Below are 16,393 nucleotides of genomic sequence, written 5' to 3' on the forward strand. Positions count from 1 at the left end.
TCTATCACACAGCATACTGTATATGTTCGAGCTGCTTGTCCTATTTGGGGTGGGCCATCATCCAAATGTCCTGTTAACCAACTACTTACTCCAGCTCCTGCGTCCTCTGTGTGGGAATTCCCAAGCACTCCCAGGCCGCCTGAGTGATGTAATCCCTCTGGTGTATCCTGGGTTGATACCTGGAATTTGCTCCAGCGTCAGATTAATAAATTTGCTTTTGGCATCCAATATCCCATCCGCCCTGGCAGTTGGACTTCAGTAGATGGACCTTTTCTGCCTCCAACTGTCTCCTCCTGTCCATACCTCACCGATAAAAGCTGTTCATTATCAGGAACCAGCAGCTGATGTCCCCTAAATCTTTGTGCCACTCTCTCTGTCACACTGTGACTCTGTGACACCAGCCACCATGTGGAGAAACCCATTTCATCCATTTTTGATCTGCAGTCTTAATGTTTTGGACATTAAGTCGGTGTCCGTCCAGTCTTTTAGAAGAATGAAATGGAATTATTTCATTTATTTCGTCATTATTTGTCCATAGCACATGACATTTGATATCGGTGACAACTACCCTGACAGGCCCGGGGCCTCCACATTTAAAAGTCAGAACTAAGGTTTTAGTAACCAGTCCCATCTCCCACAGTGCAGCTTATAATGATCAGGACATTTAATAAAATCTGCAGCTTTAATCACAGTTTCACCTTGGGGGACCATTAATGTGTTGGAATTTCCACAAGTTTAAGTCTTGTGGAAACGAGACACATCTTCCGAAAATATTTTTACTGCCTTTACCAAATGAATGAAGAGATTCATACACCTCGTCACCACGGAGCACCACAAGTTATTACAGAGCACATCAGTAGACAATTATATAATTAAAATAATTACGTGGCCTAATGTTGACACTTAACTTAGTCACTTAATTCTTCATTCCCTGTGACAGATATACTCACAGTGAGCTTCCTCCATTCATCCTTATCCTTGGCAACATGTTGAGTGTCATCCCAGGTCAAGTTCGTCTTGGCTGCTTCATCCATCACAGTTCAGTGTCAGGTCATCTTTGGTCTTCCAGGTTTTTTTTTTTTTTACCTCAAGGACAGCAGGTCCATCACTCACTACCCGGGGTCCTGAGCCAGTCCACTCACTTTCTCTTATTCTCTGGATGTCAAGTCGGTATTTCATTATCTTGCTGAGACCCTGTGATGCCTCACATATCTCATACATGTGGTTACACACTCATACGTTGGGTTCCAGGTTTGAACCCCGGTCTGGGCTCTTCTGAGAGGAGTTTGCATGTTCTCCCAGTGTCTTTGTGGGTTTTCATTGTCCCTAGGTGTGAGTGTGTGAGTGGTTGTCTGTCTTTGTATGTCAGCCCCTGTGATTGACAGGCGGCCAGTCCAGGGTGTACCCTGTCTCTCACCCATAGTCAGCTGGGATAGGCTCCAGCTCCCCCGCAACCCTGACGGATCAAGCAGTATAGAAAATGGATGGATAGATGGATGGATTCTCATTTCCACCCCTGGCCTCCAGCAGGCTTTCACCACAGGGGGTCATTCAGTTACTTGAGAGTTATCTCGAGGGGTGTCTGTGCTTGTTAGGGAGCTGTTTTTAGTCTCTGTAACAGAATGTCTTTTTTACTGAAGTGTATACATACGCTAGTAAGTGGTTTTATTAATTGTTGTGAACACTACATATGTAGCCACAGAGCAGACGATGCACGGTTTTAGCGCAGGGTCCATTTTAAGTCCTTAATCTGGAGGGCTATTTCACTGTCTTTCATCTTAGAACAATACTAGCTCTCATCGGCCGAGCTGTCAGGGTCTTTGAGAACCGTAATGCTTCTCCACCACTACAAGGTAACTGCAGAAGGAGAACAATGTCCATGTGATGTACTGAGATGTGGCAGCAGACGTTTCATGCTGCTGTGTTGTCTTCATTCATAATTCTGTGGGTATAAATCCCTCCACAGCAGCAGTTTGCTGCTGGGCAGTACAAATAGAAGGAAACTGAAGGGAATTCATTCCCCCAAGGTTATAAATAACACATACGTCATATTGTTTACATAGTCCAGCTTGTGTGAGTGATGATGGGAGAAATATGCTATGGAGGGCTGTGCTTTTATGCTACCGAGAGCAGGTACGACCTCAGACACGCATGAGGACACACACACACACACAGCAGTTTAATTTCCTGGAGAGAGCATCCCATACAGCTGACGGGATGAGTCATCACAGCCTCACAGGGAGTGCTCAGCTTTGGGTTTCAGCATTTTTCAGAATGACTTGTGGAGTCGTGCAGAGCTGGAATTCATCCTCTTCTCTCTTTCAAACAAATACACCTAGACTACATGCTCCTAATTGTCAACAGATGGTCAGGAGATCTTGAGAGATGGCATCCTGTGTGTGTGCATGTGTGTGGTGTGATTCTCTAAAAGAGGTCAGACAAGGATTGGAAAGCCTGCTTCTGGCTGCGCTAATCTATTTATTCCATCAGTATCACGGCATATGGACATATTTTCCCATATTAGGAAGCTCCACACACACACGTTTACAGTCCTCCTCTAATGTCACCTGCCAATGATATGTGACATCCTCTCCCCCCTGCCCCGCTGCACAACTGATGTGCGAACAGATGATGGATGAGGGTTGCTATGAAGGTAATCTGTCAGAAAGGGCACTGTGATGTCAGGGGAAGCTGCAGGATTTGCTCTCATGTCTGAGACTGTGTCAACACTGGTGTCATTCCTGTCCATTGCACAGGCTCCCTCTGGTATTTCATGTCATGTCTGTTTAGTTTTAGTGGTCAATGTGGCTTTAAATCATTTTAGTTGCCTTCTAATTTTGAGAAATTTAGTAGCTAAACAATTCAATTAAACTGTTTGCTAAAGGTGATAATATATAATTGTTAATAAATGTTAATGCCCCCAATAATGCTTTGATTAACACTGTTAAACAAGTAGTAATTTAACTACAACGTTTATTATTGATATACTTTGCAGAGGCCATAGTCTGGCAGAGCTGTTGAATTGGATTGCATCAGATTGTACAGGTGTACCTACAGTAATAACATGTCCAGGGATTATATGTCCCAGGAGGGACTGAAGGACAGATGATCTGTGGTGAGAGATGAGGAGAGAGCTGATTGAACGCTGGCAGCAGGTGACAGCTGCAGGTGGTGAGGGAAGGGTTGCTGACAGGAAGAAGTTGGTAGAGTGATTTCATGAAGTTTCTCAATAGATAACGCCACATAAGCAGAAATCACAGAGCAGTGATTGACTTGATGAACTGACAGGTAGGACCAGGAGGGACTGCCTTAAATACTGTGGCCAACAAGTTGCAGCCAGAAATGGAACGATCTGAGGCAGGTGGAGCTGAGAGTGTGCGCAGGATTTGGCGGTGCAGATCAGCCATGACAGTATGTGTGAAGTCCTTGAGGTCTGGTTATAAAGACACTGTTGTGAATACCATGTGTCAGTCCTCCACTGGCAGTGACTGGTTTGCTGGGACTAAATCAATGTTTTACATTATTGGATACAGTGATTGCACATGTGTTTTCCACATATTCAACTCCTCCACAGATGATCTTATTCACTTATTGATTATATTATGTGTTACGTGTCTTTCTTCCAGGCTTCAAGTGCCCTGTGTGCTCCAAGTTTGTGTCCTCGGACGAGATGGATCTTCACCTGGTCTTGTGTTTAACCAAACCCAGAGTGACATACAATGGTAGGACTGACTGTTCCTTTTCAACTCTCTTTACCAATAGCAATATAAAGAAGGCAAGATCATGCTGGTTATTACTATTGTATGAGTGTATTATGAGCGTGTGTTAAACAAAAACGGTGCTGTCATATCTGTGAATATCTCACCAAAACCAATACATAGAGGATGACATCTTAACAATGACAACCTTCCTCTACCATCATATTACAAAAGTGACTAACTTTCTGATGGAACTGCACGATCACACCTCTCTAGGTTATGTAAGCTGATCCTCTGTTTGCAGTCTGCTTCCCTGTGAAATCTTGTGTAATCATCTGTAATTTTTCCAAAACACTGTGGCCCGCCGCTTCTTTTATTTATCAATGATCTGCTTTACTCTTATGTATTTAATGACATCACATCCACGGTTAACGTGACTGTGGGAAAAATTTTCATCTCTGTGTTGTTTGTTGTTTTTGTTGTTGTTTCATCCACTAAAGTCTTGGAGACCAAATGTAAATGTATCCATTTTGCAGAGATGATTTTTAAAGAATCCTGTCCCTGAAGCTACACGCAGCCTGATACCATCAGGTTTTTATTGCAAATTCTTACAGACTGCTGAGTCAGCTCTTCCCACAGCTGCAGAATGATTCCTGCAGTGTACAGTCTCTTGGTTTGGTCCCCTTTTTTTGTTGCATGTTGGTGGCATGTCGGTTTCTATCATTGATAGCATTCAAATATTACATTTGTTATTAAAGAATTGTGACCTTGTCACATACAGAGAAACTTGTCACTGCTCTCTGGAGGACAAACTGTGTTATGGAATCACAAGCTTCCCAAATTAGCATACCTCATATCTGATCACCTGATATATTCCAATATCACTCTGTCTGTGATAAGCTCAAATCTGCAGATAATATTGGCCGTGCTGATGTAGCAGATGTGTAGGTCGAGCTCCAGCTGTCTCACAGCAGTAATCAGCAGTGTACAGTTTAATCTTTGGTCATCTCATGGATTTATTGAAAGATGGCATCGTATTTTTTAATTCGGATAGGTAATAATAATATGTTTGTTTGGTTTGATATTTAGGCTTAGAAACATTTATATATACATATTTGAATAACAAACATGTGGAGGTAGTAAATCAGGACTCGAAAACAACAATAACAGTTGCATAAAGTTGTGAAGAGGAAGTGAAAATGTATCTGTGCTTCTGCTTTATAATATATTTACAATCAGATGTTTTCACTGTTTCCTGTAAAAAAAAAAAAAACAAAAAAAAAAAACAGGAGACTTTTGTTTCCTGTTTCAAATTAGTAGTCACTATTCTTTCCTTTGTCCATGACCTTTCCACAAGCTTAACTGTGAGTTTGTGAGTTACTGTAACCCTCAATGAACTACTTATTTTAGTTAGGTTTTCCTAAACTTAACCAAACCTTGACAGTCCCATGACCTTATCTTCACATTTATTGTGCATGTTTATTATGGTAAGCAAAGTCCAGCGAGCTTGCTGCTGGTACACTCCTATAGGTTTTATTCTTGTTACCGTGACAACAAAGGTCTGGTAAGCTTGCCACTGGTGCACCCCTATGGGCTGTACCTGAGGGTGGGGGACAAATAACGTACTGTACGTTCTCTGACGGGGGATGACTCAGTCCTGATCTGACTTCTGGTGGAGTTTCTTTGTCCAGGTGCACACAAAGCACAGTTGCGTGTCTGTGCATACGTGTCTAACTCCTTCAATCTGAATGGACTTGTGGGGATTGTATCTGTTTTAAGATCATTCATTACAAATGACCTCATCCTGTATTTCTTTCTCAGCATGGATGACCTACTTTTCCTCCCTGTGTCTGTATAGATGTTTCACAATCTTTTTTCTTGACTGGAAACCATGGAGGAAATGAACACAGAGTACAGCAGACACCTGCATCTCTGCTGTGTTCATCTCATGTCTTTGAGTGAATGAAAAATGAATTGGATTTATTATCCTTCATCTCCAAAACGAGACTCAAGACATTACAACTTGAACACAAAACAAACGAACACCCGTTCCTCCACATTTCCCTTTCAGCTGAATGTTTCTGGGGGAAGTTTAGTTCCTCTTTGAGTTAGGTGACTTCCTGTTCAGCTGGGGCAGATTCCTCTCTGTCTTCCTGTCCATTGCTCATGTGATGATCATGGTCTGAACGGTTCCCTACAGTGTGGAGACTGACTGATCTCTCAACTGGACAGAGTGCCATTAGGTTTTGGGTCAGACATTTTTGGACTTCAAAGGAAGAATTCTAATCTATTTGCTGAGCCTCTGACCTTTTGTCTTGTGCTAACAAACTCCAAAGCGAATAGCTGGTTGGATGGCTATTAACACACACCATGACATGTCTTGAGGACACACAAATCCCCAGGTGAAAGTGAGAGGAGGTGCATGTTAGCAGTGGTTCTGTTCGCAAACAAACCTGAACATGTGGCGCATAGAATGTGGATCCAGGAGGACAGCGATGGGAAGGAGTGGTGCACACATTCATGGTGCAGAGAGGATGAACCCTGTGACTTTGGTGATGTCCTGAGGTTTAATGTAGGGCCACCTGGAGGCCAAAGTTTTCACTTCGCTAGTGAAATATCGCCACATGTCCTTGAAGGGTTGGGCACTAAAATTTAGTGCAGACATTCATGGTTCTCAGAGGATGGATTGTCTAGTACAGACATTCATTTGCCCCTTGGGAAGAAGAGCGTCAAAGCAACAGCTTTAGTCCAGTTTATGACCAAATCTCTGGTCATTCTAACTGGATAATCAGCCTCAGGCCTTCCCAGTGAAGGTCTACAGTCAGCATATTTATGTTCCTCTCAGTTGTTTGCTTGTAGCCTTCCAAGGACAGTCCTCCACCATAACACACACTCACTCACCAGCATGTGCAGTATATCAATAGTCTAATCAGTTGCAAACAACAACACACTGAGCAGTGTTTCTTCTTGATAAGTCTGATTTCATGTTAGTCAGGTATTAACTGTGTCATTGTACTTTATCAGAAGAGATACAGCAGACAAAGACGTTTGGTTTTCACTCTTGACTTCATACGAGGGGCCATCTGTCACTGATAATTCAATGACTGGCACAACCAATCAGAATGACACTGCACAGCAGAAAGAGGAAATGCTATAAGGTGAAAATTCTCCCTGTGGAACCACACACACACACACACACAAAAAAAAAACCTGTGTTCTCAATATTTATCCAGCACTGGTTCATGATACAGACACACACAAACAGCACAGTTGTGTACAGAACATCACAGCTCCTCCTGTGTGTGTGTGTGTGTGTGTGTGTTTCAACAGAAGTGAATTATAGAGCCTGAGATTCTTCACGGCCTTGTTTCTGATTTCTAACCTGCTGTGAAACAGACCGATGACACTGTCAGTCTGTTTCAAGTTGTTCATTTTAGTAAACAGGCAGAGAACATAGAGGTCAGCCTGCTGCAGTAAAAGCCTGATCTCGATTCTTCCCGCTGCAGTGTTTACAGAGGTCAAAGGTCAGGAAAGCGTTTTTTTTTTTTTTTTTTTTTTAATGTTGACTTTTTTTCATCAGGGCTGCCAGAATGTTTTCTTTTTTTTTTTTTTGTAAGGAACCAGTGTCAGTGTTTTTAGACTGAATGCATAAGAACACAACACAAGAAGCAAAAATCTATTAGGAAAGCAAAGTGTCTACTAGATTGTATCTAATACTTGATCCCTTCTTCCCTCTGCTGTCTGTGCTGTGTTTCCTGAGTCAGTAGCGGCCTCAGAATATTTCCACCCCCATGCTGAACAACTGAAAAGGTGTTCTGCTGCTTTTTTTTTTTTTCTCCAAACACACCTCACTTTGAGCTTCATCTGTCCACAGCACCTGTTTCCAAAACAACTCTGGCTTTTCAGATGTTGCTTTGTAGACGTGAGACACTGACTTTTGTAATGAGGTCACGGCCGAGGTTTCCTCCGATCACTCTTCCACGTTAGCTCGGCTAACCACCTCCTGACCCCTGCTCTGTGCTTACCATACACATGATAGAAATACAAATCCTCTAAACTCTAACATCTCTGAAAGAAAGCAAATAAACATATGAACCGTTCCTTTAAAGTAGAGGTTTCAACCCCTGGGTCTTAGAGCCGTCTCATTATAGGGTGATTTATATGAGGAAAACAATATGATGCAAAATATGCAAAAAAAAAAAAGTGAATAATAATTACAACTTCATATGTGGATACTTCTTCTTTATATTATTGCTTATTATTTGAACTTGGCTCAGTCTTTGTGTGTTTCCTCATCATTAGTTCACAGCTACCTCTTTGTGATGATTTGTGTTGCAGAGAGCTCTTTTGTTCTTTAATAAGTAACAAGGATCAAGTGCAGATAATTAAAGTTAAGTTTTGGTTTCTCCAGCTTTGTTTCTCTGCTCATTCACCCTCTCTCTCTCTCTCTCTCTCTCTCTCTCTCTCTCTCTCTCTCTCTCCCTCCCTTTCTCTCCCTGGTGCTGGGAGGATAAAGAGAGTGATCACAGCTGAACCAGACTTACATGAGCTGTGAACATCCATGTGAACCCACAGACAAATGAGAGCTCCTTTCTCTCTGCATTGTCTCGTGTGCATACTGATAGAGAACAGTGATCTTTGGCCACCAAAACAAACAGGCAAATATCTGCACCACAGTTTTTATCCTCTGTCCTTTTTGACTGTGTGTTTGACTGTGTGAATGACTGGCCAGCACTGTCAGTGCAGAAGAGATGTTTCCCCTCTGCTGAGCTGGATGCCATGTGCTGCAGCCCATAATAACTGGCTTTTCCAGGCCTATGTGGGTTAATCCACGGTTACATAAGGCCAGTCCTAATGACTCTGTGTGTTTTGCTGCAGGTGATGGGTTTAATGGTGCACAAGCTGACTTCCACTTCCCAGTCCAATGCTATGCATAGCACAGCAAGATGAACACACACACACACACACACACACACACACACACACACACACACACACACACACACACACACACACACACACACTTTTTCTTCACTTATAACCATCTACCTGCAGCTTCTTTACATATACTACTTTTACTATTACTGTGGAAGTAGTAGCATAAATTGCAGTGACATATCTAACTCATACATGCTGCTTTATATGGTTTATACCATAAACAATACTATAATACTTACATTTATTATGATATTTTTATATTATTTGATATTACATTATATGCTAGATAATGTATCATAGTAATCACTTTCTAGTATCTGTTTCATAATACTGCATTATTATTAATATATGTATAGTATATATAATATACATTATGCACTTTTAAATAACATATACTGCTTCATTCATTTATTCATGTATTCATTTCTCAGTATATAGTACATGCTTCACAGCTGGTGGAGTTGCACTAGTGGATTTCGGGGGTTTATTTTGCACAATTATTTGTTTATTTGTTATCTGTTTTCTTACCTCAGCTTGTCTCCCTGCTGCTGTAACATGAATTTCTTATCTTAATTTATCAGGCTGTGTTATTAAAAAATCGGATTTACGGTGTGTGTATCTGCAGTAATGGAAATTCAGCTGTAGATCCCTCAGTTTTATTCAGCTTTGGTGTAGATATTCATGGTCACCAGAGGAAAGAGGGCCTTTCGTGTTTTCTAAACTTTCCTCTTGCGCCACCCTCAGTATAATTGTGAACTTTGACATTCATGTTCTAGTGAGATGGTTACATTGGACTTTACAGCATACATGAATACTTTCAGGTAAACCGCTTTTGTTTGTAGTGACCTTGAGGGCTTTCATCAGGCTCGGCGCTTAAAGCAAATTTTATTTAAGTAGAAAAAAGCAGAGCCCAATCGACATTAGGCGTTACGCATCTTTGTTTTCTCAGAAGCTCTGCGTTGTGAGGGCTCATAGATTCTCACTTTGAGCTGTGCTGTGATTTGTGTGTGTGTGTCTCACAGAGGACGTCCTCACTAAGGATGCAGGAGAATGTACGATCTGCCTGGAGGAGCTGACACAGGGAGACACCATCGCCCGCCTGCCCTGCCTCTGCATCTACCACAAAGGGTAGGAAGCTTCACTTTATTCCTTTTTATGACGAACAACTGCCTGAGCTGAGGTGGTTCTCTGCAGAACCTCCACCACAGTTTTACTATAATATATTTAGAGTTCTTATGTTTGGTTATAAGACTAAAAATGATTATATTATGGTAGAAATTCTTATGTTTGAGGAGGTTGTTTGATGTGTTTAAGTTCCTCTGATTGGCTCATCGTGCTCAGCTCAGACATGGATAAGCTCCATACTGGTTTCTCTGATTGGTGCAGATGAACAGATGATTTCCTCTACAATGCACTGTCATCTAACAACTCACTGTGCAGTGGCAAGCACCAAACACTTAAAATAACATTTAAAAAAAATCTGAACAGCCATAAAAAACCTTACAGAGTTACTTGAGTATATACTTCAAATTAGGTCAAACCTAAAACAGAGGGGTTCACACTTTGTTTCAAATGTAACAGCACACATGATGTGACCAGCAGTCAGTACGAGGCGTCACCAGATGAAACCAAAGCAGATTTAATGAGGATTAACGTCTGATGTTGGTTATCTGTTCCAGCTGTATCGATGAGTGGTTTGAGGTGAACAGATCGTGTCCAGAGCATCCGTCAGATTAAAGCTCTTTTGCACAGGTAAAGTGTTTCCGTACGTCCTCAGATGATGGATTGTTTTGTTGATAGTTGTTGTTATTTATGAATTTTAAAACAATGTATTTTCTGTTGGCTGTTTGGTGGCAGGTACCGAACAGTGAGAGTGATCTGCTAAACTAAAGTGTGGATCCTGGGAGACTGCTGAACACTGTGACCACTGTGATCAGTTCACCACCCCACGCCCCCCCCCCCCCCAGAAAAATAATGTAGTACCATGGTGTGCCAAATCTCATTTAAGCAATCTTCAGGGATATCTTCAGACTTTGTGTTTATGTTTGAGTTGCACATCTACACTCAGTCTCAGACTGGACCCACTGATCCTCCACCTCACATCCTCTGCAGCCCTGACACTCAGAGCCACATGGGGCATAATGACGGACAGGACTCTTGTTCCTGAGTGGCCACTGGACAGCACACGTCAGCTGATTGTACACCAGGACACTGGAGGAGGTGGACGTGGTCCTGGAGGTGGACGGGGGGTTAGTGGTGTCAGGGTGACGGTGGATTATCCCTCCCCCCGTCCTACTCTGTCCCTCCCCTCCTCCTTCAGCATCAGTGTCTACCAGTGCCTTGTTGTACTGATGCAAGGGCAGCAAGAGGAGTCCAGACTGAGCAGAGGCCAGCTGGACCAACTGGACGGACCCGCAGGACCATCTCACCACTACTGCCATTCTACCAGTCCAGGAGAAACAAGCCAGAGACAGGACAGCAGCAGAAATATGTCTGCATCTGCAGCATGGACATTTTCAGAACAGAAGCTGCAGCAAAAATGGTGCCAACACACACACACACACACACACACACGCAATCATCAGTGCTCTTTAATAATATGCCATAGAGTGGAGGTCTTCAGGTACAAAAACTGATCCCCAGCCCTGAAACCGATGCCTGACTTATCATTTTCTTGTTTTCACCTGATCCTTTTCACCTTATGACAACGTATTTTTCATGTTACAGTAACATATAACAGCATATGGACATTTCATGACTTGAAAAATATTTTGTTATAAAATGAACAGGATCTCATAACGAGTTTTCATCACTGATTTTTTTTTTTTTTTTGGGTCAAATTTGTCTATCAAAGGCAGATATAATCTGAACATATCTGTAATATATCTGTTGACTAGTCTCTGTTAATTATAACATTTGATCATTTTTGTAGCGACTGAAGATAAACTGGTTTCCTCTCAGAGGAAAAAAACTTTAGAGGCACCAGTTGTTGCCACCTGCATGTGAACCCACTCTGGCAAAGGGAGAACCCCAGCTGGTGGGATTCAAACCCAGAACCTCGTTGCTATGAGGCGACAGTGCTAACTACTGCACCCCTGCGCCGCACAGAAAACACGATCCTTTTTTAAAATTGTGTTCTGTTCCTATGACAGTGCTCGATATGTTCTAATGCTGAGCACCTGACGCTGCTTACTGAGCCTGATTAAAGGAGGCTGGCCTGTAATCTGAGTCTGCTCACTGAGGAACACATCAGCGTTATTACTGATATTTTTCTGCATTACAGAAAAATAATCATTTAATCATCTTAACCCTTAGACCACCACCGCACCAGTTTACCTTCACTTGGAGCTGTTTCCTGGTCGACTGAACAGCCGCTCTCACGTCCTGGCAGCTGCAATCAGAACTCCAATCAAAGTGCTTGCACTTATTCAGGCCGAGTAACGTCGGCCCGAGAACACAGGACTGAGGCACACTGGAATCACTGGACCTGACTCCAGTGATCCAGTCTGTTTCTGGGGCTGGGTTTGCCTGAAGACCTCTACCATGGAGGAAGAGTAGTGTACAGATTTTAAATCCAATGGAAAACTATCACAGTTGATTTCACTGACAAGCTCATCAGCCTGAGAGGGTGAACTCATCATTGGAATCAGTAGGTGTGGATACCAAAGCTCCAAATGTTTTCCATGACTCAGAATCCAGTGCTTGTCCCACCACCCTGACCCTGGAGATCTTTTTTTTTTATATACTGGAAAAAAAACAAATAAGCTGCTTCATGATTTCCTTAATGGAAAGTTTAAAATCAGTCTTGTGTAATCCCCTCTCTGTGTGGAGGGTTTTTTTTATGATCACAATGAGACGAAGTATCCCACGTGGCCTCCAGCTCCTGTTTCTTGTTTCCCATCACCCCTTTCCTCTCACCGTCGCTTAAACTTCAGTCCAGGTAGTAGAAGCCTGGTTGTTATTAAGCCTGGTTATTTTTTTATCACCACCATTTTTGTGACGCTCCAATCCGGAAAATGTTTGAGGCATCATGTGCTGCATGTGCTGTACACGTGTCGGCGGTGTCTCGCCGCCCAGATGCATGTGTGTGTACAGGTTTTCTTCTAAACCAGTCAACAAAGCAGCTGATTTTCCAGGTCAGTGCCCCTTGAACCAGAGAGGAGGAATTAATCTGCTGCTAAATCCCAAATCCACTTCTCCTCCTCTCCTCCCGTCCCCCTCAACCACACCTCTCCAATCAGACAGTGACCTGGGCTGGATCCAGGTTTCAGACAGTGCTCACACTCTGAAGGCCACCTGGACTTGTTCACTGAGAACTCTGTATGTTTCTGTAGTCTAAGCACTGTCAGACTGTCTCCTGTGGCTCTGGAGGAGCTTTCTAAAGTTTGAATTACTCAACTGACATCACTTGAGAATCACTTGAGAAAAACAAACTTTGGAATGGAGCATTCTTTTACCATCCTAGATGTAATCCCACCTTAAACTCTTTATTTTTAGGGTTGGGATAGCAGTGGTAGGGGATCCCCCGCTGGGTTGCTGGAGAAAACAGTGGAGTACACTGTGAACTTTGGAGTTTTGGGATCCACCACAACACACTCATGACTACTGCTTCATCACACTGTATAAACCTGACAGCCACACAAGAGATTAGCTGAGCCCTGTAATACCCTGTCCCACCACACGGTGGTGCTACAGAGTCATGTAGTTTCTCTGTGTCTGCCTATGGAGGTGGGAGCAGTGTGTGGACTCTCCTCATCGTGTCTTCTCTATTTCTAGCAATAGTCTGAACATTTGGCTGAGTGACTGACGTTTCACAGGGCTCATACTGTACCTCCATCTTCAATCTGACTGAATCCACAACCAATCATTATTTATCATTTTGCTGATTACACACCCGGTTTCTGCGAGCAGAACAGGGTGATGTCTTTTCATTTCTGTCCTGAATTTTAGAGGAAAAGTGCAACAGATCAGGCCTTAATAGATGCGATAACCTTCAATTATCTGTCCTCATGGTTTTATATTGTTTGCTACCTCCAATAGCACAATGACTCATCCACCCAGCCTTTAGCTGATGATGGAAAAGAAGAAGAGGTACACAGGAAAAGGCCAGTGTTGAATTTATACCATTAGCAGAGGTGGAATTTGATAAAAGCTCAAAGAATATTTTGGGTGAGAATTATGAAGCTAACAACCAAAAGATACAAGCTTCTGAAAGAAGTCAAAAAAAAAAATCCCTGTCTGCTTATGTGGAATTTGTGAAGTTTTCTGGGCTTTCACATGCTCTCATCGCCTTCCTTTAGTAGGTGGAACGGCTCAGTTGTTGATCACATGACCTGAATATGGAATTTTATTCACTCAATCTTTCTGTCTGGCCATCAACTGACTCACGGTCGACGACTGTGATCAGCTATGTGTAAACACTGGACCAAAACCACCAAATATTCCATCTCCATGACAACTGGGCCACAACTGGGAGATAAGATGAAGCCCAAAGCTTCAAAAACACCCAGTAACTCAACCTTCTGAACAGTTTTTTTTTTTTTTTTTTTTGTTAATAACCCTTTTTTCAATCAGTTCTGAACTAATGAGACAGACATACTGAAGGTTTACTGCTTAAATAGCCAATTATATTGTCTGCATAAAATGAAAGCAATGGCAATACTGTGTAAAGGATATCATGATGACTTTATGCTGAATATCCTGTGGGAGCAAACAGATTTCACCTCTGGCTTCTACTTGTTTCTTCTACTTGTCTCCCCAGGTTTGGGTGATCCTGTGTTCTACATTGTGGTGACACAATTCTATGTGTCGTATTTTATGTTGCAACTGCCATCACACCCAGCCGGGGGCTTCCCCATTTGCACATGCATTGAGAAATCCCCAGCATGCACTCTGATTGGTGTCTGTCTGAGCCATAGCTCCCTGACTTCAAACCAACACAGTGGAGCATTGGCTCAAGTTTGATAGTTCTGTGTATCGAGTGTGAGGCACTGAAGATACAGCCCCAAACTAAGCCTTATATGAGCTACTATAGAATCAGTCCAGCACTTTTTAGCATTTTTTTTTTTTATAATTTATTTCTTGCCAGTTCTGAGCCCCAACAAGAATTACCTAATGAATTGTAACAGAGAATGTGTGCTGTTTAATATGTAACTGACACAAACAGATAATCACGACAAACAGAAACAGAAAATATATTCAAATATTTGTTTTATGTAAAAATGATGTACAAAATGCAATTAAGAGTGAATCCTTTGGATACCAATCATTCTCTTTTAGTCATTGCATTTTTATGCCATGTTATTTTGTGTTTGATGCTAATCAGAATTTTTAAGTAAAGATCCAGAGTTTGAATCAGCCTGATGAGCGTCACATTCTGTCTCATTTTCCCAAATCTGTCAGACACGGAGCTCCATGATCAGTGAGTCAGGTTTACTTTCTGTAGAGATGAACACTTTATTTTAGTCAAAGACTTGTTGGTTCACACAGACCATGAGTCTGAGGCCTGAGGTCAGTGACTGATGATGATGATTGTGGGGATGGACCACGTATTCAGCCAATAGATATTCATCAGTTTTACATGTCAAAGTCAGTTTATTATTGATGGTTAGTTGCTACCCAACCTGTGAACACATGGACCAGGTATGAGGGTGTAGTGAAAGAGGCTACTGAATTGCATTATGGGAAGTGTGGGATTTACTTATTTTTGGGGCTTGACCTATTTATGGGACTAAAAATCAGGAGTGATTTGCCCCGGTATGAAAGGAGTGGTAGCTCTGGATGATGCAGGCAATGAAGGAGTTGCCTGGTATGTTTTATCAAGGCAGAATAAAACAGCAGACATTTCCAAAAACATTTTTTTTGGAAATCCTTGTCATTTACAACATGACTAACAGCAGCCTTCCATTTGGGTGTATCAGTCTCAGGCCCTGCTGTTGTCCAGGCTGGCTCACTGTCAGGGCTTACAGGAACACTTCAATGGAACGCAGCCATAAAACATTTTTAGTAATTACACCGCTGCTTTTCCTGCTCTGAGTGGTTCAAATGTCTGCTGTGGAGGGAAACACATCACAGTAATGAACAGTATCCTCAGTCACCTGAGGCCATAAGCCTCTCCACCAGCAGGGTGTCTGTACATCTCTGTACACAGATCAGTCACACCAGTAAACAACAGTACAACAGTAAACATTATCACAAGGTTGTCATCTGTCACTCACTGTCTTCACTGAGGTACACCTTAAAGAGGTTCCAATAGCTGAGTGGAAAATGAACATCATCATGTTTAACAGTCAAATAATAAATAAAGTTACTGTTTACAGGATACATTCATACAGAACAAAGCATGGACTTCAAATCTATACATAAGGTTCATGAAGAAGGAAGTCATTAGTTGGTTTCTTCCTGTTCATCAGTGCTTCCACTTCCTTTTTTTCCCCCCAACAGTTGTGAAACTGTCAAATATTTTGTCAGAACTTCAGGTAAACATCCCCTGTTTGAAATATGAAACATGAAACTTCATCAGCACGGGATGAACACAGGGTGTTTCAGTTCCAGTTCCAGTCCAAACATCCGCAACAACAACAACTGTGCACGCATCCAGCGAACACACACTACGTCTTTACTGCCATACAGACGTTACTCAGCAGGTCTTCACGTGAGCGCCCAGTTAGTGGAACCGCAGCCTTTTCTCTTCCAAAAACTCTCTCTCTTCCTCTTCAGAAAGCTGGTTTCCTTTCACACTGCAGGAACATGAACAG

The 16,393-nt window shown here is 42.3% G+C and overlaps 2 protein-coding genes across 3 annotated transcripts in view; one reads left to right on the forward strand and one right to left on the reverse strand.

The window, feature by feature from the left end:
* The window catches only part of znrf2b (zinc and ring finger 2b), a 30,692-nt gene extending 15,996 nt beyond the window's left edge, over positions 1 to 14,696 (forward strand). Inside the window, exons 2-6 of one of the 2 annotated variants that reach the window (XR_005894358.1) lie at positions 3,627 to 3,722; positions 9,659 to 9,764; positions 10,316 to 10,388; positions 10,494 to 11,994; positions 12,028 to 14,696. Coding sequence is in view for 1 of the 2 variants with exons in the window: in XM_041043380.1 (XP_040899314.1) it covers positions 3,627 to 3,722; positions 9,659 to 9,764; positions 10,316 to 10,373 (260 nt within the window). In the remaining variant the exon portion in view is untranslated. Of the gene's footprint in view, positions 1 to 3,626; positions 3,723 to 9,658; positions 9,765 to 10,315; positions 10,389 to 10,493 lie in introns of both variants that reach the window. The other variant, XM_041043380.1, reaches the window with a different exon arrangement.
* Positions 14,697 to 15,037: 341 nt separating this feature from the next.
* nod1 (nucleotide-binding oligomerization domain containing 1) overlaps positions 15,038 to 16,393 on the reverse strand; it is a 52,978-nt gene continuing 51,622 nt past the window's right edge. The window contains exon 12 of the mRNA XM_041043378.1: positions 15,038 to 16,375. Within this exon, the coding sequence (XP_040899312.1) occupies positions 16,303 to 16,375 (73 nt within the window). The 3' untranslated portion in view covers positions 15,038 to 16,302. The remainder of the gene's footprint in view (positions 16,376 to 16,393) is intronic.

This window comes from Toxotes jaculatrix, chromosome 8 (assembly GCF_017976425.1).
Source record: "Toxotes jaculatrix isolate fToxJac2 chromosome 8, fToxJac2.pri, whole genome shotgun sequence".
NCBI classification, from domain to species: Eukaryota; Metazoa; Chordata; class Actinopteri; family Toxotidae; genus Toxotes; species Toxotes jaculatrix.